The following is a 27954-nucleotide window of genomic DNA, read 5'->3' as shown; positions in this document are numbered from 1 at the left end:
TACCTCCACCCCCATCTGCCCTCCCCTCCATCATCCCCCCCCCCCTGCCTTTTATTTTTTTTTTATCTTCCTCCCTCTTCTTTCCTGTGGGGTAAGATACCCAACTGAGTATGTATGGTATTCCCCCTCAGGCCAAATCTGATGAGAGCAAGGTTCACTCATTCCCCCCTCACCTGCCCTCTCCCCTCCTCCCATAGAACTGCTTCCTCTTGCCACCTTTATTCGAGATAATCCACCCCATTCTATCTCTCCCTATCTCCCTCTCTCAGTATGTTACTCTCTCATCCCTTAATTTCATTTTATTTCTTTTAGCTATCTTCCCTTCGTCCTCAACTCACCCTGTGTCTGCTCTCTCTCTTTTACATATATATATATACATACATAAACACACATATATATATATACACATACATACATATACACATAGATATATACATACATACACATTCACTTATATATATACATAAACATATATATATATATATATATATATATATATAATATATATATATATATATATATATGCATATTCCCTTCAACTACCCTAATACTGAGGTCTCATGAATCATAAACATCATCTTTCCATGTAGGAATGTAAACAAAACAGTTCAACTTTAGTAAGTCCCTTGCAATTTCCGTTTCTTGATTACCTTTTCATGCTTCTCTTGATTCTTGTGTTTGAAAGTCAAATTTTCTATTCAGTTCTGGTCTTTTCACTGAGAAAGCTTGAAAGTCCTCTATTTTATTGAAACTCCATATTTTGCCTTGGAACATGATACTCAGTTTTGCTGGGTAGGTGATTCTAGGTTTTAATCCTAGCTCCATTGACCTCCAGAATATCGCATTCCAAGCCCTTCGATCTCTTAATGTAGAAGCTGCCAGATCTTGGGTTATTCTGATTGGGTTTCCACAATACTCAAATTGTTTCTTTCTGGCTGCTTGCAGGATTTTCTCCTTGATCTGGGAGCTCTGGAATTTGGCAACAATATTCCTAGGAGATTTCTTTTTGGGATCTATTTGAGGAGGCGATTGATGGATTCTTTCAATTTCTATTTTGCCCTGTGGCTCTAGAATATCAGGGCAGTTCTCCTTGATAATTTCCTGAAAGATGGTATCTAGGCTCTTTTTTTGATCATGGCTTTCAGGTAGTCCAATAATTTTTAAATGATCTCTCCTGGATCTATTTTCCAGGTCAGTGGTTTTTCCAAGGAGATATTTCACATTGTCTTCCATTTTTTCATTCCTCTGGTTCTGTTTTATAATATCCTGATTTCTCATAAAGTCACTAGCTTCACTTGCTCCAATCTAATTTTAAAGTAGTATTTTCTTCAGTGGTCTTTTGGACCTCCTTTTCCATTTGGCTAATTCTGCCTTTCAAGGCATTCTTCTCCTCATTGGCTTTTTGGAGCTCTTTTGCCATTTGAGTTAGTCTATTTTTTAAGGTGTTGTTTTCTTCAGTGTATTTTTCAGTATTTTTTTGGGTCTCCTTTAGCAAGTCATTGACTTGTTTTTCATGGTTTTCTCTCATCCTTCTCATTTTTCTTCCCAATTTTTCCTCTACTTCTCTAACTTGCTTTTCCAAATCCTTTTTGAGTTCTTCTATGGCCTGGGGCCAGTTCATGTTTTTCTTGGAGGCTTTGGTTGTAGGCTTTATGACTTTGTTGTCTTCTTTAGGCTGTATGTTTTGGTCTTCTTTGTCACCAAAGAAAGAATCCAAAGTCTGAGACTGAATCTGGGCGCGTTTTCGCTGCCTGGCCATATTCCCAACCAACTAACTTGACCCTTGAGTTTTTCAGTGGGGTATGCCTGCTTGTAGACTAACGAGTTCTATGTTCTATGTTTGGGGGGGAGGTGCCAGCTCTGTCAGAGCCGCACTCCTCCTTCCCCAAGGACCCCCAGTCCAGACTGGGCTTAGATCTTCAGCAGGCTGTTGCACTCCTGCTCTGATCCGCCACTTAATTCCTCCCACCAGGTGGGCCTGAAGCCGGAAGTAACAACAGCTGTAGCTGCCCCACCTCCGCTGCCCCCGGGGCTGGAAGCCGAACCGCGAACTCCTTCCACTCCCGCAGCTTTTCCCACTAACCTTCTGCGCAGTCTTTGGTGTTTGTGGGTCGAGGGGTCTGGTAACTGCCGCAGCTCACATATTCAGGGCGCTAGGGCCCCCTCCGCCCGGCTTCTGGTCTGGATCGTCCAGCCGCTCAGGCTGGGCTCTGCTCCACTCCGTTCCCAGCTCCCAGCTCCCAGCTCCGTGTGGAATAGACTTCACCCAGAGACCATCCAGGCTGTCCTGGTCTGGAGCCCTGCTTCCCTCTGCTGTTCTGTGGGTTCTGCCGTTCTAGAATTGGTTCAGAGCCATTTTTATAGGTTTTTGGAGGGACTCGGGTACGGAGCTCACTCTAGTCCGTGCTTACCAGCCGCCATCTTGGCTCCGCCCCCCCTGCATTCTAACTTCTAACCTCATCAAGCAACTCAAGTCAGCTTGAGCCTTCCTATTAGGAGTGTGCCACTATGCCTAGCCAAAGAGATTTTCCTTTCTCTTACTCAATAAACTCTTCTATACCATTGCCTCAGGATAAAATATAAATTCCTTTATTTAGCTCTTAAAGCCTATTGCAGCCTTACCCCAACTTATCTTTCCAGCCTTATTACTTCCTTTCCTGAACTTTATAGACCAGCCACAAAACACTCCATCTCCTCTCTTCATGCCTTTGTGTTGGCCATCCCCATGCCTGGAGTGTTCTTTCTTCTCATATCATAGATTCAGCTCTTCCTTTAAGATGCAACTCAAATACCACTTCCTGCATGAAACCTTTCCTGGTTCCCCCAATTGCTAGTATACTCTTCTAGTTACTGTGTATTTATTTCATATGTTTATATATGTACTTGTTTTTCCTCAGATAGAATGTAAATTTCATGAGAGGAGAGGTTGTTTTATTCTTTGTATTTGTAATCTCAGAGACTAAGCACAGTGCCTGGTGTATAATAAATGCTTTTTGATTGATGTTTTTTTCATTTGACAGTGCTTTTAAAAATGGAAAAATTAAAAATGAAATGTGTATATTATAAGAGTTTAGAAAAGTATGCTTATCCATGTAAAATTGATTTAGCTTTTTAATTCAAGGAAAACAAAGTATTAAGGACAGTACCTCTGCTTGCTGCATGCCTTCCCCAGGACAAAGTTAAGGTCAAAATTGGTCGACGCTTCAGTGAAGAAAGGTAAATCCACTTTTAATTCAACTTCTATTTTACTGTTATATTTTTAGATATTTCAAAATTTTGTCCTGAATTAGTCCACCAGGTGATTCTCAGGGTGAATGGTCTAACTAATCCAGTGTAATATGAATTCTTGTGTCTTATGAAGATATATTCTAGCATAGTTTAATTATATAAAGAGATTTTTAAGTGGTCTTAAAGGCAAACGAAATAAATAAGATAAGTTGGTAGCAGCCATTCCCAAAATTTGTTCCATTATAAAAATGGTATAGCTTTTTTGTTTTTGAAGGTTTCAAATCTTATTTTCTCTTCTATAATTGTGTATTGACTCATCATCCTTCTCAGAGCATAGATCTGATGTCTTGATCCTACTAACTTCAGTCCCTTTCTTCTATTGTGAATCTATCTGTAGCCCAGGATTACAGAGAGCATTTTCACTGTATCCTTGTCTCTTACTGTTACATGAATTTACCTCTTTTCAGTGTTATCTTGATTACTGTGTTGCCTTATCAAATAGCCCATTCAAAGTGCTGGGGTCCAGAATCTGTGTAAGATAGAAGTACATTTCCCAGTAGAAGTTTAGCCCCTTAAGATCATGGACTATACTTTGCTTTGTCTTTGTATTCTTAATGGTTGCCATGTGTAACAACAATGCTGCTTACAGCTGCTGTGGAGACCAATAACACCAGCACATAGGAGGGCTGCTACCACAGGTTCTTTGATCTGCTTTTCTAAGGAAAGCAACTTTAAGTGGTTTACAATCTCACTTTAATTAAACATACATATATCATTCACTTAGTTCAGGGGAAAAAGTCTGTACCTGGAACTTCAGAGAAAACACAAACAGAAATTACAAGCAGAAATTATATAAACAGAGCAAATAACACTTATCAGCAGATAGGTCTTCTAACTGTCTGTCCATAGCAATACATACAAAGTTACCAGAGAGAGAAGCACCAATATCTGGGTTTTCAAAGCCAGGGGGCTCCTTAAGGGCTACCCAGAGTCTCATCTGGCTAAATCACATAAATACTCTTCCAATGAGTGAGCCCCAAAGCAAAATGCTAACCTCCAAGTATATATAAACTTCTTCAGGGTGAGAGGGCATCACAACCATGTAATTCAAACTCAAGTGACTTAGACTTTCTTTGTGACTTAAGCAGGTCACCAAAGACTCCTGATTCTAACAAAGGCAAGACTATTAAAAACACTTGATTGCCTTAGTGCTGAGAAGCACTCCAAAAGAAAAAACAGCAGAAGTCCCACTTTGCTTGCCATTACAGCATGGTGACTTGCATATAGTAAATACTTAATACATATTTGTTGGATTGGATTGCAAATAATGCTGGTATACATGTGTATGAGAGATATATTATATTATAATATATAAATTGATCGACTTGGAGTCAGGAAAATTTGGGTTCACCCCTCACCCCTGCCACTTACTTTCTGGGTGACCATGGGCAAGTCACTTAATCTCTCTGATCTCTAGGCAGTTTTCTATGATTATATATTATATATCAGTTCTGACCTACATTGGAGGAGTACATTCCTACACTTACAGTTAGCACGTCAGTGAACTCATAGGTGTTTGATGTATTCATATAGATGCATACATGTTATGAATGGAAACATATTTAGCTCAACATCAACATAGTCCTCTTTTGCTTCATCCTGTTGGGGAGGTAACCCTAGATTTATAAGCCAATTTTGGTGAACAGTAGGTATTGGTGGGCTCTAACAAGCTAGAAGAACTTTGAGCCTGATCTTAGGGATAGTCTGAATGTGTTATACAAAAATAAAGCGGCTCATCACCAAGTGTTGGCCACTACCTGATGAATCATTTGGTCATGGCAATTTATGAAACAGAGTAAAATGGAAAATTGTTTTTAGTACTACATGAGCCCCCTCTGCTTCCACAGTGCTGGTGGTGTCTTTGTAGACAAAAGGGAGAGATGGTACTAAGAATCGTTGTAGACTATCTAGAAACATATAGTGTATACTCAATGTGAGATCTTTGTATGCTTATTAGAAGAACTGAATGACTTTTGTATAGATGAGGTAAAAGGATGTCTATGTGTAGGAGGTTGGACAATGTAGCATTGTATATTAAGGAGACTTATGTGAGGAAATTTAGGAACTATAGGGAAGAAACTTGTTGGAGACCATTTTAGTAAGCATGTTTAGAGACTGAATGGAGTCCTTTGGAGTTATCTTTGAACCCTGTATTGCTGAGAAGAGCCAAGTCCATCGAAGTTAGTCATCAAAGAAGCAATATGACTGTGGTTGTGTACAGTGTTCTCCTGGTTCTGCTCCCCTCACTCAGCATCAGATCATGTAGGTCTTTTCAGGTTATTATGAAGTCTGTATCTTTCCCATTTCTTATAGCACAATAATATTCCATTACATTCATACACCACAACTTGTTCAGCCATTCTCCAATTGATGGGCATCTCCTTGATTTCCAATTTTTTGCCACCACAAAAAGAGCAGCTATAAATATTTTTGTACATACAGGTCCCTTTCCCACTTGTGTGATCTCTTTGGTATACAACCCTAGAAGTGGTATTGCTGGATCAAAGGGTATGCACATTTTTATATCCATTTGGGCATAGTTCCAAATTGCTCTCCAGAATGGCTGGATCAGTTCACAACTCCACCAACAATTTAGCAGTGTTCCAATTTTTCCACATCCTCTCCAACATTTATCATTTTCCTGTTTTGTCATGTTAGCCAATCTGACAGGAGAGATGTGGTACCTAAGAGTTGTTTGGTTTTGCATTTCTCTGATCAATAGTTATTTAGAGCATTTTTTCATGTGTATATAGATACCTTTAATTTCTTCCTCTGAAAACTACCTGTTCATATCCTTTGGCCATTTCTCAGTTGGGGAATGACTTGTATTCCTATAAATTTGGCTCAGTTCCTTGTATATTTTGGAGATGAAGCCTTTATCAGAGACACTAGTTGTAAAGATTTTCTCCCAATTTTCTGCTTCCCTCCTAATCTTTGTTGCATGGGCTTTTTTATACAAAAACTTTTCAATTTAACATAATCAAAATTATCCATTTTGCATTTTGTAATGCTATCTCTTGTTGTGTCATGAATTCTTTCCTTTACCATAAATCTGATAGGTAAACTATTCCTTGCTCTCCCAAATTGCTTAAGTATAAGCCCTTTATTCCTAAATCATGAACCCATTTTGATTTTATTTTGGTATACAGTGTAAGATATTGGTCTATGCCCAGTTTCTGCCCTACCATTTTCCAATTTTCCCAGCAGTTTTTGTGAAATAGTGAGTTCTTAGCCCAGAAGCTGAATTCTTTGGATTTATCAAAGAGTAGATGGCTGTAGTCATTGACTACTGCATGTTGTGTACCTGTCCTATTCCACTGATCCATGACTCTGTTTCTTAGCCAGAACCAGGTAGTTTTGATGACTGCTGCTTTATAGTACAGTTTAATATCTGGTATGGCGAGGCCACCTTCCTGTTTTCAGAACCCAGCTAGCAGCTTCTGTGGGGGAGTAAGATCCCTCCCCCACAGCCGGCACCCAGGGGGCTGCTGGGACCCAGGAGGCTGCCGGGAAAGCACAGGTTCTTTTTATCTGCTTAAACAAGGAAAGCACGGTGAAGGGGTTGACCAGCTTACTTTAATCCAGCATTCAGTTAGCATACAGACAACAATCATTTAGCTCAGGGGAAAACGCCAGCATTCAGTTAGCATTCAGTTAGTTCAGGGGAGCATACAGACAAGCATCAAGAGACAGACCAAATACAGATTCATTGACTTACTTCAGGGGAAAAAACCAGCACCCTGAGGTTCAAAACATTCATTTAGTTCGGGGGAAAAACAAACCAGCACCCCGAACCTCAAAACCAAAATACAAACAAATTACAAATGTCAACAGATAGACCCAATACAATTCATAGTTACCAACATCTGGGCTCAGCCCGAGAGCAAGGGCTGGCCCAGAGTCACACTTGCTTGCCGCTGCTTCCCACACCAACCGGAAGAGGAAAGAGAGCTCTTCAAGCTGTCCTCTCCCCTCTTATAGAGTTTTTGACATCATCAAGCGCCGCCTGAATGACCAGGGCCGATTGGTTCTTGACTTGGCCCCTCCCCCTAGCGTAGACCAGGTTCTGGAGCTAACACCTTCCCTCAGCCAGCCCCATGACTCATCACACAGGAAGTTGTCTGCTTCCTGGAATACTCTTTGGGCTTCCTGCCCTGGAAGAGCAAGCCACAGTGTCCAGAGGCTCAATGAGGTAAGCTGAGTCATTCAAAGAAAACAAAGGCCATTCTGGTTACACTTCCCTAGCATTTATTTTCATCAATTCCCTAGATACTCTAGACCTCTTGTTCTTCCAGATGAATTTTGTCATTATTTTATCCAGCTCTGTAAAATAATTTTTTGGTAGTTTGATTGGTATGGCACTGAATAAGTAAATTAATTTAGGTAGAATTGTCATTTTTATTATATTAGCTTGGCCTAACCACGAGCAGCTGATGTTTTTCTATTTATTTAGATCTGACTTTATTTGTATGTGAAGTGTTTCATAATTAGGTTCATATAGGCCCTGGGTTTGTCTTGGCAGGTAGACTCCCAAATATTTTATAGTGCCTACAGTAACTTTAAATGGAATTTCTCTTTCTGTCTTTTGCTATTGGGCTTTGTTAGTAATGTATAGGAATGCTGAGGATTTATGTGGGTTTATTTTATATCCTGCTTGCTGATGGTTTTAGGTAGATTCTATTTATAATTTTAAGGAAGGCTCCATTTATTCCTATGCTTTCTAGTGTTTTTAATGGCAATGGGTGCTGTATTTTGTCAAAACCTTTTTCTGCATCTATCGAGATGATCATATGGTTCTTGCTAGTTTTGCTGTTGATATGATCAATTATGCTGATAGTTTTTGTAATATTGAACCAGCCTTGCATTCCTGGAATAAATCCTATCTGGTCATAGTGTATTATTCTCCTGATAAGTTGCTGCAATCTTTTTGCTAATATTTTATTTAAATTTTTTGTATTAATATTCATTAGGGAAATTGGTCTATCATTTTCTTTCTCTGTTTTGACTCTTCCTGGTTTGGGTATTAGTACCATATTTGTGTCATAAAAAGAATTTGATAGGACTCCTTCTTCACCTATTTTCCCAAATAGTCTATAAAGTATGGGAATTAATTGTTCTTTAAATGTTTGATAGAATTCACATGTAAAACCATCTGGCCCTGGAGATTTTTATCTTGGGCATTCATTGATGGCTTGCTCAATTTCTTTTTCTGAGATGGGGTTATGTAGGTATTTTACTTCTTCTGTTAACCTTGGCAATTTATTTTTTTGTAATATTCATCCATTTCCCTAAGGTTGTCTCATTTATGGGTGTACAATTGGGCAAAATAATTCCTAAGTATTGTTTTAATTTCCTCTTCATCAGAGGTGAATTCACCCTTTTCATTTTTGATACTAGTAATTTGGTTTTCTTCTTTCTTTTTTTTAATCGAATTGACCAAAAGTTTATCAATTTTATTGCTTTTTTCATAAAACCAGTTCTTTGTTTTATTTATTAAAGTTTTTTTGATTTCATTTTTATTAATCTCTCCTTTGATTTTCAGTTCTGTCTTTTCTAATATGATTTCTCTCTATGTACTATAAGCTGTACCTGAACTGGATGACTCTGGCTCCCAAACACCCATTTTGGTCTTCCTACTTTGTTCACCGTGTTTTCTATATTTTCAGTGTCCTCTGTCTGGCTTTTTACCTGTTAAACTCCTACTCATCATTTTAAGCCCCAACTCAAATATTATCTCCTCCTCGAAGTCTTCTTTGAGTCCCTTACTTAGTAATGATGGTCTTCCATAAATTTCGCATAACATTTTGTTTTGAATCTCACTCATGTATATGTTATCTGTGTTTTACGGGGCTTCCTCCACCTGGCTCTGGAGTCCTGGCTCTGGCCTCACAGAGCTGAATTTATTCTGGATGCAGCCTGACCCCAAACGGGAGTTAGGCTTTTCCTAACTCTCCAGCTTGTTTTGTACCCACCTTAGAGATTGTGTGTTTTATGAATTATATACTATAAAATTTCAAACTCAAGCTATCATTCATTATATTTTAAAGTCATTTCTGGATCCATATTTTAAAGTCATATTTTTTCTGGACCCACACCTCCCCACTTCCAATTCTTAGTCAGCTACTATGTGGTTAGGAATGTCAAAGCCATCTTTAATATTAGCTTGAGAAAGACATAATCAGAAAAGTATATCTTTTTAAAAGAAATCATATAATCCATCTAGATTAAAATATATAGGATTTTAAATATATATAAACATATACATATATGTGTGTATATGTATACACACATAGTGTTATAGACCTTTGTCAGCACTATAATGGAGAGTTAACTCATCAATTTATGTAATACTTCCTTTAAAATATATTCCTTATGTCTGTTCTTTTCAACATCTTAGAAGAACCAAGTATCTGATACACCTTGACCTTATATTTGACATTAGTGTTGGTTTTGTAGTTTTAGGGTACTGAGCTTTTGACTTGGCCTGTGCCAATCTGTTCCAGAATGGAGCTGGATGGAGTCTGAAGTTCTTGCCTATCCATAACCTGGGTGGCTCAAGCCTGTTTTGGGGCTTTTCTCTCAATAAAATGAGGTTGTCTGTGGGATAGAGTGAAATAAGTTGTGTCATATGCTTGGTGACAGCTAGGGAGTGAGTTCTTACTGTGAAGAGTAATAATTCTTGATGTGGGTTAGAATCAAAATACCAAGAGCTGTCAGGAGAGAGGTGCCACCATAAAGGGAATAATGGTAGAGATAGGAAAGACCAGAGAGTGACTAAGTTATAGCTGTTGTTTGGGGAATGCACAGTATCTTAAAATTTTTTAACTTAGAATTGCTGTTTTTTCCTGTTTGGATGAATAGACTCATGGATGGGGGGATAGGGAAATTTAATACAGTAAAAAATGTTTCTTCAAGCCACTAAAGAACTTTTTTCTCCTTGTTTTCATTTTAGAGATCCTGAACTTTCAGCTATTTGCCGAAATCCTGGCACTTTAATTTTGTATCCTGGTGCTGAAGCAATTAATTTGGAAGAATTGATATCAAATTCTCCTAATCATCTTTCTACTATCATCATCATTGATGGGACATGGAGCCAGGCTAAAGACATTTTCTACAAGAATTCCCTGTTCCGACTTCCTAGACAGGTAAATGAAATATGTTTGTGTATATATGTATATGTATGTGCATACATTATACATGCATATGTATACTTATATATCTATATATTTGTTTGTGGTTGTATGTGTATGTGTATTCTCACACACACATATATATTTTTATATATGTGAACCATGTATGTTGTCATATCCTCCAATGAAGAAATGAAAGTATTTTAATGAGGAAGTCATGATATTAAGTTATTGTATTTTAAATAGACTGAGTTATTGTTAAATGGGACCTGTATAAAATTCACACCTGTAACATTCTGGTACATGGTTCAAACACATAGTAATATATGTGTTGGGCTTCTAGAAGTATTGCTAACATTAATGTTTTTAATGAATGATTTTTCTGTTACTTTAAATTTATAGATATATAGTAACATGTTATTTTCTGCTAAGTACCCTTAATCAATTATTACTTATATAGCTTTATAGGGACTACTTTTTTCCTCTAATGATGAGTTACTGTAATTATTGATAACTATGTAGTCGTACTTGTAGTATAGAAAATTAAGCATTCCAAATCAGCTTGGTTTTTCCTATGTGGATAGTTGGGCCAAAATCTTTTTGAGTAATTATAGACCTCATTTAGGAGGGTCATTAATGTTCCAGGGTTTGATGCAATCAGCACAATGCCATCTGTACCTAGGAACATCTAGAGGACCTCACCAACCATAGGGAATCACTCTGCCTTGGTAGTTCTGTGTGACAGAGGCAAATTCTTTTGGCAAGCATATTTCTCCATTTTTTACTTGATTGACATTTATCAGAGGATTGAAAAAAGAATTATCTTGTATGGTTTAAAAATATACATGGGTGATAACTTTTGGATAACTTTGTGGAATTACATACTTTTTTATAGTCAACAAAAACAAACAGTGGAATCTTGTTCTCTACACATTTAGGGAAGCTGTGTTTCTGTAAAAATACAGTCTTCTGCACAACAAAATTTATCTTCTGATTGCTTTCATAAAGGTTGTACTTGATTCGTGTGTAAATTTTCAATTTTCATAGCAGTTTTTGTTAATAATGGAGTCTTTACCCAAATTCTTGTGGTCTTTGGGTTTATTAACCATTATATTACTATATTTGTTTGCATCTGGATCTTATGCATCTCATGTCTTCCACTAATCCACTTTTCTGTTTTTTTAACCAATGCTAGTTTTAAATATCACTATTTTGCAATATAGCGTGAGATAACATTTTGCTAGACCTCTGTGTTTCCCCTATTTGTTCCTTTTCCCCCTGAGATTCTTGACCTTTGTTTCCACTAGATAAATTCTGTGATTATTTTTTCTATGTTTTTGGTGATTTCATTGGTATATGCTGAATGCATAAATTAAGTGAACCAATGTTACCATTTATATTTTATTAGCATGACACAAGTATAAGCAGTTTACACGTCTTTTAGGTCTGTTTATTTCTTCATAGGGTGTTTTGTAGTTGTACAATTATAGTTCTTATAGGTGTATCCCCAATTTTTTTCCATTCTGTTATTTTGAATGGAATTTTACTTTCTAATTCATCTGGCTGGTTTTTGTTGGTAATATAGAGAAAGAATGATGATTTATGTGGGTTTATTTTATATCCTACTACTTTGCTATAGTTGGTAATTGTTTCACTTAGCTTTTTATTTGAATATTTAGAATTATCTAGTTATATTGCCATTACCATCTGCAAAAAGTGACAGTTTTCTTTCTTCTTTGATTCTGCTTATTCCCACGATTTTTTTTTATTCAAATAATAATAATGACAATGGAAATTCTGGCTTTAACTCTGAACTTATTGGAGAGGCTTTCTTTGCATACAAAAATGTCTTTTGGTTTTACAAATTATTTACCATTGTAAGAGTAGACCCATTTATTTCTGTGCTTTCTAGTGTTTTTTAACAGAAAAAGCTTATTACGTTTTGTCAAAAAGCTTTTTTTGCATCTATTGATGTCATTATGTGATTTTTATATTTTTCATTGTTATTGTAGTCTATTATATTTATAGTTTTCCTAATATTGAACATCCTGTAATGCTGGCATCAAATCAAACTGGTCATACTCAATATTCCTTTAATATGTTATGTTAGTGTTTTTGTTAATACTGCATATAATACTGGGTTTTTGTATTGGTCATTATTAGGAATAGTTTCTTCTTCTGCTTTGTCTCTCTCAGATCAAGACAGTATTTGTACCAGAGAAGGAATTTGATATATTTTTTTCTTTTTTCTTCTATTTTTCACAAAATTAGCCAAATATTGGGATTAATTTTTTAAAATGTTTGATAGAATTCACTTGCAAATCCATTGGTATTGGTTTTCCTTTGGGTGTTAATTTATAGCTTGTTCAATTTCTTTTTTATGGGACTGATCTACTTAAATTCTCTATTTCCTGTTCTGTTTACCTGAGTATTTGACATTTCTGTAAATATTAATTCATTTTAATTATCAGTTTTGTTAGCACACAATTAGGTAAAATTATTTCTAATTATTTTGTCTGTTTGCTGTGAATTTCTTTTTTGATACTGCCAGTTAAAATTAAACTACCTAATAGTTTATCTATTTTATTAGTTTTTTCAACAAATGAACTCCTAATTTTATTTGTCATTTGTATGATTACTTTTGCTTTCAATTTTGTTAATTCTTCCTTGATTTTCAGAATTTCTCTTTTGTTGTTTAACTGTTCCATAAAGAACTTACATTCTATGGGAAGAGGGAACTTGCTTATAATTAGTACATACAAAGAAATGACAAGCAGCATGATTTCAGAAAAACCTGGAAAGATTTACATGAATTGATGCGAAGTGAGGTGAACAGAACCAGAACATTGTACACAATAACAGCAGTATTATAAGATGAAGAACTGTGAGTGACTTAGCTATTTTCAGCAATATAATGATCCAAGACAGTCCCAAAGGACTAAGATGAAGCATACTATCTACCTCCAGAGAAAGAACTGATACTGTCTGAATACAGACTGAAGCATGTTATTTTTTTTACCATCTTTCCTTTTTTTTTTTTCAATTCTAGTCTTCTTGTACAAAATTACTAACATGGAAATGTTTTACATGATTGCATGTTTGTAAACTGTATCAGATTGCTTACTGTCTCAGGGAGGACCAGAATTTCAAACTCAAAATGTAAAAAAATTGTTTAACATATAATTGGGGGAAAATAAAATATATAAAAATAATTAGTATATACAGAACATTCACAAAATAAACACAAAGTAGTTTAGGAAGTAAGGGTACTAGCAGTCAGGCCTTTGAGAAAAGCTTAATGTCGAAGGAAGTAAAGGATTCAGAGAACCAGAAGTAAGCAAGTAATGCATTCTATGAATGAGGGACACCAATTCATAGGCACAGAGATGGAAGATGGAGTGTTGTATGTGAGGAATGGAAAAAAATCTGGGAAGGAGAGTAACATATAATGAAACTGGAAAGGAAACTTTATGAAGGACTTTAAAGGCCAAATTGCATTAATATTTTGTCCTAGAGGCAATAGGGAGACACTGGAGTTTATTGACTAGCATTGTGACATGGTCAGACTTTCATGTACGGAAAATTACTTTGGCAGTTGTGTGAAGGATGGATTGGGTAGGGGAGAGACTTGAAGGAGAGAGTTGATGAGAGCCTGAACTAAGGAGCTGACTGTGTGAATATGACGAGTCAGATGCCAGAGATGTCATAGAGGTAGAAACAAGATTTGACTGGTTGTATGTTGAATTAGGAAGACTTGAGGATATTGCCATGATTATAAACCTGGGAGACTAGAAGAGTGGTAATGCCTTTCAAAGAAATGGGAAATTCATAAAAGGGTTATTTTTTTTTGTGGGAAAGATAATGTATTTTGTTTGTTCATGTTGAGTTTGAGATGCCCAATGGACATTCAGTAGGAGAAGAGAGATTGAAACTGTATATATAGATCTGGATGTCATCTGAGAAAGATGACAGTTGAACCCATGGGAGCTGATGAGGTCACTACGTGAAAAAGTGTATAGAGAATAGAGTTCCAAGGAGAAACGTACCCACAGGTAAGGTATGTGATATGAATAACAGCCAACAAAGGATCAACTTTCCATCTCCCACCTTTAGACCTTTCCATTAAGGGGTGGGGAACCTGTGGCCTTGAGACCACATGTGGCCTTGTAGGTCCTCAAGTCCAACCCTTTCACTGAATCTAAACTTCACGGAACAAATCCCCTTAATAAAAGGATTTGTTTTGTAAAACTTGGACCCAGTCAAAAGGCTTCACCCAAAGACCTAGAACACATGTGGCCTCAAGGCTGCAGGTTCCCCTCCCTTGAGCTAATAGACTGTCTCTAATGTTTGAAATATACTCCCCCCCTTACCTGTGTCTCAATGATTCCTTGGCATTCTTTAAGCTTAACTCAGGTGCTACCTCTTATAGGAAGCTTACTCTGACACACTCTTCAGTTTATGTATATGTTCTACTCCCTATCCCCGATAAACTGTAGCTCCCTGAAGGCAGTGCCTATTTCTATTTGTGTCTTTGTATCCCTAGGGTCTAGCATAGTGCCTGGCACATAGTGGCTGCTTGACAAATGCTAGTTGAGTGAGTGACATAGAAGTATCGATATGAGTTATGTAGACAAGTTGCATCCAAAGAAGTAGATCAGTGTGACTGGAGTAATTAGGAAAAGCTTGCCTCTCCCTCTCCCTCTCCCTCTCCTTCTCTCTCTCCCTCTCTCTCCCTCTCTCTCTTTCTCTCTCTCTCTCTCTGTCTTTCTGTCTCTCTCTCTCTGTCTCTCTGTCTCTCTCTCTCCCTCTCCCCCCCCATCTCTCTGTCTCTCTCTCTCCCTCTCCCTCCCTCTCTCTCTCTCTCTCTCTCTTTCTCTCTCTCTCTCCTTTTCTCTGTCTCTCTCTCTCTCTCTGTCTCTCTCTCTCTGTCTCTCTCTCTCTGTCTCTCTCTCTCTCTCTCTCTCTCTCTCTCTCTCTCTCTCTCTCTCTCTCTCTCCCTCTCCCTCTCTCCCTCTCCCTCTCCCTCTCTCTCTCCCTCCCTTTCTCTGTCTCTCTCTGTCTCTGTCTCTCTCCCTCCCTCTCTCTGTCTCTCTCTATCTCTGTCTCTCTCTCCCTCTCTCTCTCTCTCTCTCTCTCTCTCTCTCTCTCTCTCTCTCTCTCTATCTATCTATCTATTTGAAGTGAAAGCCTATTCTGGGACAGAGGTCCTAGAGATTCCTGCAGGGGGAGATTTATTTTAAACCTATATTTTATGTAGATTATCGGCCTGAGAACAATGTTTATGTATGAATGTGCTTCTTGTTTGATATACAAGCTGAGGCTCAAAACCACTTCTCAGCTGGGAACGCTGCCCCTAGGAGGAGGTCCCTTCCTCAGTCAGCCCTGGATTTGTGATCTGGAATGGGTGGTGAGTAGCAGAGCTAAAAGGTTGCACCTATTCCTGCATCTTACACATTGTTTATACTTCGTCTTGGTTCTGAGACCTCTTCTTGTCGTGGTGCACAGCCTTTCCTTGTATTGGACTGCTGTTTCTTGTCTACTCTTGTCTAGACCGGGTCGCCAGTGTCAGTAAACCTCTCTCTGTCTTCCTGTACTAACCTGGACAAAAATGACTTTTTTTTTTCTTTGATTCTCAAGCAGGATTTAGTGTGGTGCATTTTCCAGATTATTTTCAATGGAGTTGGGGGTTGGGGAAAAGCTTGCTGTATTTCTTCCGAGCAAGTCTGCCATTTTGGCTCCACCTCTCCCTAAAGTCCAGTCTGTAATCTAACCTTACATTTTTCCTTATCTAGTTTCCTACTCTCCAATCCAACTGTAATCTAACTGACATTTCTCCCTCTTATGTTTGTGTAGTGTATGAGAGATTTTATCGAATACTTTGCTGGACTCTGTATATTTTGATAATGTGAGGGAAATTTAAATCAGGAATTAATTAGAAGGGATTCTATTTAACAGAGGTGAAAGACAGAGAAACTTAAAAACTTTAGTAAATACTATACTGCTCTGAAGATCAATTTAAAATGAGGGCAAAATATTTTTTTCTAATTTTAAATAGCAAAAATATGAATTTAGTTTATGCAAAAATTTTTATAGGGCAGCTAGGTGGCACAGTGGATAGAGTGCCAGGCCTTAAGTCAGGAAGACAACTGAGTATAAATCTGACCTCAGTCACTTAACTAGCTGTGTGACCCTGGGCAAGTCACTTAACCCTCTTTGCCTCAGTTTCCTCATCTGTAAAATGAACTGGAGAAGGCAGTGGCAACAACTCCAGTATCTTTGCTAAGAAAACCCTAAATAGGGTTATGAAGAGTTGGACACGACTGAACAATAACAAGCAAATTTTCAGGAATGAATTATATTGCATAAAACATTTACCTTAAGTAATTATAGATTTGATGTGTAAACTGTCATTGGAATTAGAAGTATTATTGCTAAAATTTAAATTAAATTAAATTTAAATAAAAATAAAATTTAAATCTGTAAATTATTGAGATGGGGGTATTCTTTTCACAAAAACAATGATGTTTAAATAACACTTCAAGATTGAGGTAATTGTATGGAGATTAATTAGAACTAATATTTGATTTTTATCATAATATAAACTAGTGAATATGTATATGTATAGATATTACATATATAATGAAATCTAACCAGCCCTTGCCTAATATAGGGTGACAGACACAAAAAGATCATACAGTAATATGCAAAACCATTTACATCATGTAACAGGTTATCAAGAACATCTTTGTAATTTATAAGCCCACAGCATCTGGGTCCTTGATGTCATTATCAGCAGTGCAGACAATCAGATTTTCAAGCTCCATATGGCAATCACTTTTGTGTGTGTGTGTGTGTGTGTGTGTGTGTGTATACATATATATGTATATATATATATATATATAATATATTCCCAAATATATTTTTTAACAACAGCTAGCATTCAATGATTAGACTTAGATGTATTATTCATTTATTGTGAAAAAAATGTTGTAGCATAGAAAATGACAGTAAGGTTTGTCCCAAGTGAGTATTTAAAAGAATTGAAAGAATATATTCTTTTTTAGTTTGTGGTAGTGGAAAAAAAGCCACAGCACATTTTAACATATTATATATATACATACACATATACACATATATATTTATTATGAATATCTGTAAAGTTGAGATAATTATGGAGAATTATATATATATTTCAATATATTATAAAATAAACTATTAAATCTTACCTCAAAATGTTATTCATCTATCTTAATAGAAATTTGGCCTGTTTTCAGGTTTTGATAGGTTATCTGACATAACAATGTTTGATACCTTTAAAAGTATAAATGCCTTACAATTGCATAATTATAATTATTCATAACCATCTATGAATAGATCTATTTCCTTTGCATGGGTAATTTGATGAATCTGCCCTTTCATTACTATAAGAACACCTTCCAGTTGATGGAGATGGTACTCTATCCATAGCCTCTGATAGTCTTTTATTATGGTTCTTGTCATTCCTTAAATATTCCAAAGAGGACCCACCCAGTGTTCTGGAGGCTGACCTCATATCACACCCCGTCTCCTGCCTCTTTGCCTTTGGGCTAGCTGTCCCCTTTGCCTAGAATGTACTTCACCTCCACCTCTTAGAATCTTTTATTCCCTATCCCTTAAAAGGCTCAGCTCAAGCACCACTTCTGCATGAACGCTTTTCTCATTTCCCAGCTACTAGTTACCTTCTGCCCTGAAAATGAACTTGTATCCATTTTGTGTATAGCAGTACATGTATTTATTGTGTACCTGGTAGAATGTAAGGTCCTTGATGAAAGAACTGTTTTAATTTTTCTCTGCATTCACAGGGCCTAACATAATGCCTGGCACATCATAGAACTTCGATAAATGTTTGTTGACTGACGGATCTGCATGAGTAGTTTCCTCACTTGGACTTTCCTATACCAGTGAAATCATAGCAAGACCAAAATAAAAGTGTCTCCTGTTTGCAAAGTACTATGATACATATTGGAGATATGTAAATTAGTCAACAAAAATTTATTAAATACATTTATTTATGAAAATTAAAAAAAATTAGGCAGGGGCAGGTGTAAGGACAAAGCTAATGAGTTTGGTTATGGATATGTTTAGTTTTATGTACCGTAAGCACATCTAATTGGAGGTGTCCAGCAGGCAGTTGGAGTTGTGGAATTGGAATTAGGGAGTTCATTTGTCAAAATTATGAGACAAAAAGAACCTAGGAACCATTTCAGCCTGCAAACATTTGACCTCTTTCATAACCTGAGAGATTTGGCAGCTAAGGACAGTACTGGTTTAGTTTACAAATTTGTAAAGTCTTGAAAAGGAGGATGCTAGAAGAATAGGAACAGTTTTACCTCATAAAAATGTGAGAAACAGTGGAAGGAAAAATGAAAAATGAATTTGAAGAAAGTTTGGTGATAGAACCAGCAATACAAAGTCATTTGTAGAGCATTTAAATATCAGAATGAAAGAATAACAGAAAAAAAATTGAAAAGATTTATAAAGGTTTTTTTTTTTAATAACAAATCCATTCCACCATTAAGGTCAGTGGAGCTACAATATTTGGATTATAATATCACAGTGCCAGATGTGCTATATGGGGACATGGAAATGATGCTGAAGAAAAGTGCCCATTTGAAACTTATACTGGTGTAATGTGTGAGGTGTTGGTCTAAACCTAATTTCTGCTATACTGCTGTCTATTTTTCCCAACAATTTTTATCAAATAGTAAGTACCCCCGGTAGTTGATATCTTTTACTGGGCACTAGGCTCCTAGGTTTGCTTGTGCATATCATATGCCTAATCTGTTCCACTGATTGACTTATTTCTTAACCAGTACCAAATTGTTTTGAGAATGATTTCATAGTATAATATAGTTTTATAGTACAGGTTTAGATCCGATTTTGCCGGAACACTGGCTCCCCCACCCCCTACTTTTTTTAAAAAAATATTTCTCTTGAGATTCTTGACGTTTTGTAGATTCTAGACTTTTTGTACCTACAGATGAATTTAATTTTTTTCTAGTATTACAAAGTAATCTTGTGGTACTTTGATTGGTAGGGCATTGAATAAATATGTTAAATTAGATAATATTGTCATTTTTGTTATATTGGCTCAACCTACACATGAGCAATTTATATTCTCTGATTATTTAGATGTCTTTATTTGTATAAACAGTGTTTTATACCTATAGTCATATAGTTCCTAAGTGTATCTTGCTAGGTAGACTCCCAAGTGTTTTATAAATTTATACACTCTGTATTTATTTTAAATGGAATTTCCCTTTCTATCTCTCCAATAGATTTTATTTCTATTTTAAAGAAATTCTGGGGACTTATGTGGATTTAATTTTTTTTTGCTTTTGGGCAGGGCAATTGGGGTTAAGTGACTTGCCCAAGGTCACACAGCTAGTACATGTGTCAAGTGTCTGAGGCCAGATTTGAACTCAGGTCCTCCTGACTCAGGGGCTGGTGCTGTACTCATTGTGCCACCTAGCTGCCCTTGGATTTATTTTTTAACTCCATAACTTTACCGAAGCTATTGTTTTAATTTTTTTTCAGTTGACTTTCTCGGATTCTCTAAGTATACCTTTGCAAAAAGTAAAAATTTCATTTCTTCTTTACCTATACTATTCCTTCAATTTCTTTTTTTTTGTCTTATTGCTATAGCTAGAATTTCTAGCATTATATCAAATAGAAATATTGACAATGGGCACCCCTGATATTACTGGAAAGGACTATAGTTTATGCCTACATTCTGGCTCTTGGTTATAGATATGTATTATTTACCATGTTAAGAAAAAGACCAGGGGCGACGAGGTGGTGCAGTGAGTAGAGCACCAGCCCTGGAGTCAGGAGGACCTGAGTTCAAATCCAGCCTCTAACACTTGGCACACTTACTAGCTGTGTGACCTTGGGCAAATCACTTATCCCCAACTGCCCTGTCTTCCCTCTCTAAAAAAAGGCCATTTATTCCTATGTTTTCTAGTGTTTTAACAGAAATGGGTATTATATTTTTTCAAAACTTTTTCTGCATGTATTGATATATGATTTTTGTTCTTTTATTCTTATTTTTGTAAATAATTTGTATAAGAATTGGTCTTTGAATGTTTGATAGAATTCACTAGTCTGGGTCTTATTTTCCTTTGGGAGCTCATTTGGGTTTTTTAAACTCTATTTCTTATTATATTATCTGAGTATTTTATACTTTTGTAAATATTCATTAATTTCACCTGTTATTAGCTTTATTGCTATTTAGTTGGTCAAAAGAGTTTTCAATTATAAACTTCATTTCTTCTTCATTTATTATGAATTCTACTTTTTTCATTTTTGATACAGGTAATGTTAAAATTCAGAGCCTCCATAGCAAATAAAAAATACCGCAAGCAGTAGGGAAAAAAGATTTCAAGTACCAAGGTGCAATAGTCAGGATCACAAAAGAGATAGCAGCTAACGTTATAAATTATAATATTTCAGAAGTCAAAAATATAGGCATATAACAAATGATGTTAAAGAAGATGCATGATGGTTTGCTTTACTACTGTACCCTAAGGAGCAATGGGTCTTTTTATGTGATTTGAAGAGGAAACCTACATGTACTTGTCTTCTCTTTTAGATTGTGAGCTCCTAGAGAGCAGGGACTGGCTTGCTCCTCTTCTGTTTGTATCCCCAGCGCTTAGGAGAGGGCTTTGCCCAGAGTAAGAACTGAAATTCTTTTTTATTCATCTGTTTTTTCATTTGGCTATGAAAGGGAAGAAGGATATAGAATGATGGCAGTGTCTACTCTAGATCATCTCAGGTCTCATCCAGATCAAAATCTTTGAGCGTATGATTCTCTTAAAATGGGTTTTGAGATTCTCCACGTAAGAGTCAGTGATCATTCTAGTTTGATGGTATGTTCTTTCTGTGGTAAGTAGCAGCTTTGTATATGTGTCTCCTACAGTGCCTAGAATAATACATTACACTTGGAAAGTACACAAAATTATTTGCTGATTTGACTAAGACTCACTTTATAGCATAAAGTTTAAAATCATTTTAAAAAAGTAAGTTCTTTTTCCATGCCACCTGAGAGCTTATCTAATGAAGCCTGTTGCAGTAGAAAGGATGCTGGTTTTAGGATGCTTGTTGATGGATTGATTGACTACCCTTCTTCCTGAACATAATAATAATAGCGATCCTTTACATATGTTATCTCATTTGATCTTCACAACAAATCTATCTGTGAGATAGGCACTGTTACTATCCCCATTTTACAGATGAGAAAACTGAGGCAGAGTGAGGTTAAGTGATAGCCAGTAAGTATCTGAGACAGGATTTGAACTCAGGTCTTCCTGATTGTGAGACCAGCAATCTCATCAGCTATACCACCTAGATGGGTTTATCTCTCTGCTTTTTCTCTGTTTTCCTCCTCCCTTGCTGTTCACATCGTCCCAGCCTCCTTTTTTGGATCACCATCTCCTCATAAACCCTTAGTCTACATATCTAATCAGTTGCCGTATCTTTTTTTTTCTTTCTGGAGCAGGGAAGGCAGGGCAGTTGGGGTTAAGTGACTTGCCTAAGGTCACATTGCCGTATCTTCTTGCATCTTCTTCTGCAACATCTCTTCCATCTTGCCTCTCTCCCTTCTCAATTCTCCCCTCTTTTCCTCACAGTTCCCATGTTAGTACTGGTCCTTATCTCAGTCATTGAAGCAGCCTCCTAGATGGTTGGCCTGCCTCAAGTCTCTCCCCACTCTAGTTGGTGGTACACACTGCTGACTAGCTAATTTTCCTTAGGCACAGAGCTGACCATTTCATTCTTCTCCTCAATCAATTCCAGTGGCTTCTTGTTGTCTTAGGATAAAATAGAAGCTGTTCTGTTTGGGTTTTAAAACCTTTCACAACCTGGACCCTTCTTAACTTTCCAGCTTCTTTGGGCATTATTCCCTTTCTTGTACTTTGTGATCCAGCCAAACTGGCCTTTTTTTTGTCCTTTCCATGGGACATGTTTCCATACTAGTTATTTTGTACTAGCTTTTGCCATACCTCCCTCATGCAGTCCTTTTATTCCTTTAAGGAGATGCAGCAATAGCACTGTCTTCTGCATGAAGCCTGTCTAATTCCTGCAAATGCAAATGGCTTCCCTCCCAAATTGCCTTGTATTTAATAATTCCTTTTTATATGTATTTTTTCATTTTATGTTTGTGCTCTGTATCTTTATGTAAATAGTTGTCTTCCCATTAGAACAGAAGTTCCTTGCAATCAGAGATTGCTTCATTCTTTGTACGTGTCCCCCATAGCACGGTGCTTGACACAGAGTAGGCAGTTAATAAAGGCTTGTTGACTGATTGATTAACACATATTTTAGGATATTATTAACTTGTCTTGAGCCTTCTCTGTGATACCAGTTTGTTTGGCTTTTCTTATTTGTCTGGCTTTATCCGGTGGTGATAATTCTATGAATAAATGGTGATTTCTATTCAAAATATTATTATATGTATTCTTGCCTATATATTAGATATTATTATTCATCTTATAAAGTATTTTCTACTTTGAAGAAATCTTAAATCTCTGATTTCTTTGGCCTTTATTGAGAATGTATATTTGTATAAGACATTTTACTTGCATGTTAAATAGTAATAAATTAGTTCATTGGCAGACTTAATTGAGGTTCAAGAATTTCTACAAACAACAATGTAAGTTAAAAAAAACTTGAAATAATTGTTTATGGACACAATACATACAGTATGGTGACTGTTCTAGGGAGCTGTATGATTATACTGATTCTGTTTAGGCTTCATATTATGCTGACACTCCATTAGAAAAACACATTATTCAGAGATGTTTTGCATAGCCATGTTTGAAGGAAGCCCACAAGCAATTGTGTGTGCACTACAGGCTTTCTTACAACAGCTGTCATAGTTGGCAAAGGTGATGCCAGAGAAGTACTGCATTAAGTTAGCCCCATGGATGCAATTAGTTCATAAAAAAGCACAGCAAGCATGCTCAGCACAGTTAGGCAGCTGGTACATTTGTATGAAGCAATCAAAGAGCATGGTGGGTAAAACTGCCTCTGTTTATGAACTGATGTGTATGGCATAGTGGGAACAGATGGCTAAGAAACACTTGACCTTCTAATACTTCACTATACTAATATTTTAAAAAAAGCAGCAGAAGAGTTCTTTTTAAATATATTTGGCACCCATCTGGAATACAAATGGGAAAATATGGCCAAAATAGCCAGAAATTAAATAATAAATTTGAAGTTCATTGCCACTACAATTAGTAGTTTTTGTTAACTGTCAGTTCAAATTTTATTAAGTGTACAGGAAGTGCCCATTTCTTACTAATTCACATCTTAACTTTGCATTTCTATTTTCTACCCATTTGAGCCTGTTTAATAGAAATCTCATTTTCCTTTTTATTGATTTGTGTTGATTGATGAACAAAGTTGATAGCACATACATTTTTAGTCAAAATTTTTCCATCCATTCTGGCCACCTTCCATGAGATAGCTACACTTCAGTTTTGTCAATGGCCCTCTTAAAATATGACACATAGAAATGAATAATGTTTTTCAAAAGTGATGCAGCCAGTATCATATAATATTGATATAGGTACCATGTGTCCATTTATCCATTCTATGTTTTCGTTACTTTTTTTACTGCTACAATGTTGAACTCAGAGTTGACTAAAACTCAGATGTTTTTTATAGGAGCTCTTTTTAAACCAGTTTTCTTGTGTCTTGCACATTTGAATTTTTTAACCTAAATTCATAAATTTACTCGTATCTTTTTCACTTATTACAATCTGTAGAAAGCATTTTAATTTCATTTCAGCTAACATTTATTAAGAACAAGTATAACAGGCACTGTGGGAGAAGAAAAGTATGAATAATACCTGATACTGCCTTTGGGCATAAAACATATGAGCAGCTGGTGCCACAGTGGTTAGAGCTTTGTGCCTGGCATCAAGAAGGCCTAAATTCAAATCCAGACTCAGACACTTAGTAGAAGTGTGACCCTAGTCAAATCACTTAATCTCTGTTTGCCTCAGTTTAATTATTTTTTATTATTGAAGGGTTTATTTTATGTTAATAAATGTAAATTTTAGTTTATTCCAGTTAGTGCATATACCATTGTACCTGCAAGTTTTATTCTGTCTCTTCAAGTTGAAAGATCATTCACCTTTGCAAAAAAACTGATTCAAAATATCATTTCTGCCATGTACAAATAGAAGCAATAAATATTATTCTGAGAAGGGGTGCACAGATTTCACCAGACTGTCAAAGGGGTTTACTTGACACAAAAACTATGAAGAATCCCTGTATTATATTAATGTTCTATACTTTGTTTAGACATTCCCTGATTTACACAAACAAAACTGCTATAGATATTTTTGTACATTTGGATCCTTTTCCTCTTTCTTTGGTCTTATTGGGGGAATAGGCCAAGTAGTTAAATTGTTGGGTCAAAGGGCATGCATGCAGAATTTAATGATTTTTGTGGGCATAGTTTTGGATTGGTTTCCAAAACAGCTGGATTCACGTCACCACCAACAGTGTGCCAATCTTCTAGCCTCTACAATAATCATTTTTTTTGGTCATCTTTGCCAATGTGATAGGCGTGAGATAGAACTTCAGAGTTTTAGAAATGTTCATTTTTCTAATCAGTGCTTTGGAACATTTTTCATTACTGTTGATTCTGTTGATAACTATATGTTTATATCCTTTGACCTATCAGTTATTCAATGATTGAATAAACTATTAAGTGCTTTCTGTGTGCCAGGTATTATATACTAAATTTGTATTTGCATATAATATCTGCTTCCTTTCAGCCCTTCCTTAAAAACTAAAAATTTACATATGGCAAGAGCATCTTTCTGATAGTGCTTGGGCACTTAAAATATCTTTAAGCTACTAACCTGTTATAATTGGGGTAGTGGTATTTAATACTTAGAATAACTAGTAATACCTCCTCTCTTTTTCTTTTTTATCTTCATAATAGTGAATGAATGAAGAAAGCATTTATCAAGTGCTTACACTATGCTGAGTGCTGCCTCAAGTCTCTCCCCACTCCAATCCATCTTCCACTCAGTGACTAAAGTGATTTTCCTAAAAGGCAGATCCAATCATGGCACTCATACCCCACCCCCCATTTAATAAATTCCAGTGGTGGCCTCACCTCCTGGTACATGCTTCATCCTCTCTCTCACTCTCAAAGTGGGTTGCTGCTTCAATTAGACTGCCTTGTCTATAATGTTCAAAAAGGGTAGTTTTTGTCCCTTAGTCATGAAAGTGAGTAGCTTTAGTCACCCAGGCACAGATTTTAATTTCAATTATTTAATTTAATTTGTTGATCTCCTTCAAATTTCTCTAAAGAATGCAGTTTCTAGAATGGCAGTACTAGATGTATGAAAGAACTTCAGAAAGGTGGTTTTAGTATCTATCATCTACTTTATCTGCTAATGATTTCTTTTGAAAGTAAGGCAGCCCTATCATATATTAATTTTGCCTAGTACTTCTTCACTACATATTGCTGTCTATCTGCAAGTGGATTAAACTGTATGGAGATTATTCTTTAACAATGAATATTTTAGTGCTGCCTTTTATAGTAATTTCTTCATTTGTGTTGATTGCTTGATGAACAAAGTTGATACCACATATATTTTCAGTCAAAAATTTTCCCCATTATGAGGCTTCATAAGAGTTAATCTTTACAGACACAAACATTAGAAAAATGTGAATGTGATTTCCCATTTCTAAAATTATCCCAGGTATGCTGGACAGTAGCAAAAAGTGAGAAGTGGCAAACTGATAGCAAAGAAGAGAAAAACCTTTAAAGCTCAAGAGCTCAAAAATCATAGTAGATGAAAACCGTTTGCTGTAGCCTTACACATTCAGAAGTTCAAACCACAAAAGACAAAATGCTTTTAAAATGTACTAAGATCGGGGCAGCTAGGTGGTGCAGTGAGTAGAGCACCGGCCCTGGAGTCAGGAGGACCTGAGTTCAAATATGACCTCAGACACTTGACACTTGTACTATCTGTGTGACCTTGGGCAAGTCACTTAACCCCAATTGCCCTGCCAAAAAAAAAACGTACTAAGATCAAGCTAAGGCAGTGAGGTGTCACATTGGGAGAGTGCCAAGCCGTGGAGTGAGGAACACTCATCTTCCTGAGTTATAATGTGACCTCAGACACTTACTAGCTGTGGGACCCTGGGCAAGTCACTTAACTGTGTTTGCCTCAGTTTCCTCATCTGTCAAATAAACTGGAGAAGGAAATGGCAAACCACTCCAGCATCTTTGCCAAGAAAACCAGAATCAGACACTACTGAACAAAAAGATCAAGCTTCACAAAGATAGTATAGATAGCAATGCTATGCCAGGTGTTTTCATATAAAGGAGACTTTTTTTAAAAATTCAATTTTATTTTCTTTTTAGCTCCAAATCCTCTCCTTTCTTTCTCCTCCTCCACTATCCATTGAGAAGGCAATTCCCCCCAAAAACAAATCCCCAAAAGCCTGTTACAAATTTGTATAGTCATGCAAAACAAATTCTTGCATTTGTCACAACTCTACTCCTCCCCACTAAAAAAATTTTAAAAAATATGCTTCATTCTATACTCTGAGTCCATGAGTTCTATATCTGCATTTAGCAGGTAGAGTAATTTTCATTGCTTTGTGCTAGAAAATACTAACAGGTATACTAGTAGGCATTTAATAAATGTTTGTTAAATAATTTCTATTCAGTAAAAATTTTCGAAACCTCTACTAAAGACAAGCCACTATGATAGGTGCTGGGAATACAAAGAACAAAACCAAACTGTTACTGCCCTCAAGGAGCTTCTATTCTACTTGGAGTTGGAGGTTGTATATCAACTTGGGTACATATGTTTAGAGAGATACTTGTGGGTTGCTCAGGGAGAGGAGTACCTACACTGAGGAAATCACAGATCCTTGAAGTATTGAAATGAGATTATTGGTGTTAGAATAAAATAGATGCCTAGTTTCTCCGTGAGTTTCTTTTCTTCCCTCAGCTGTCATTTTATTTAAAGAAAATTCTCTATAATCATCACTCAGGAAAAATTGAAATTTGGTTTTCTAAAATTTTTTCATTGCAACTGACTCCATTTAAAAATCCAGGTTATTTTGCTATTTTTTTGAATTTTGTTATTGATTAAAAATTTGTAGAAATGTCTTCCTAGCCTCTCTAGGGTATAGGGTTATGTCACTTGATTCTAAGCCTCCTTATAGTAATTTAACATGTGAAAAAAGTGGTCCTTTTTTGGGGGGGGGGTGGAATGTTATCCCATTCCCTTTTCAGTACTCTCCTAAATTCCTGGTTCTTTCTGTGTGTTTTATTTTGTTTTAGTAGGTGGGTTGAAAGTCTTGGTAGGTTAGTTGCAATATTGGGGTGGGAAGGATTGAAGGAAGTTGAAGGCTAATTTTTAAAAAGTATAGTTTTCCCCTTCTCCTCATGCCTGCTGAGCAAACAATACACAATCAAACATTTCTATTATGAATATTGTCTATTAACATGACC

At 36.3% G+C, this 27954-nt stretch overlaps 1 protein-coding gene across 1 annotated transcript in view; it reads left to right on the top strand.

Moving 5' to 3' along the window:
* DTWD2 (DTW domain containing 2) overlaps positions 1–27954 on the top strand; it is a 146925-nt gene that overhangs the window by 49703 nt on the left and 69268 nt on the right. Inside the window, exons 3-4 of the mRNA XM_036750583.1 lie at positions 3122–3216; positions 10241–10433. Of these exons, the coding sequence (XP_036606478.1) occupies positions 3122–3216; positions 10241–10433 (288 nt within the window). The remainder of the gene's footprint in view (positions 1–3121; positions 3217–10240; positions 10434–27954) is intronic.

This window comes from Trichosurus vulpecula, chromosome 1 (assembly GCF_011100635.1).
Source record: "Trichosurus vulpecula isolate mTriVul1 chromosome 1, mTriVul1.pri, whole genome shotgun sequence".
Lineage (NCBI taxonomy): Eukaryota > Metazoa > Chordata > Mammalia > Diprotodontia > Phalangeridae > Trichosurus > Trichosurus vulpecula.
The sequence above is the reverse complement of the archived record's forward strand: the minus strand, read 5'-3'. Positions and strand labels throughout refer to the sequence as shown.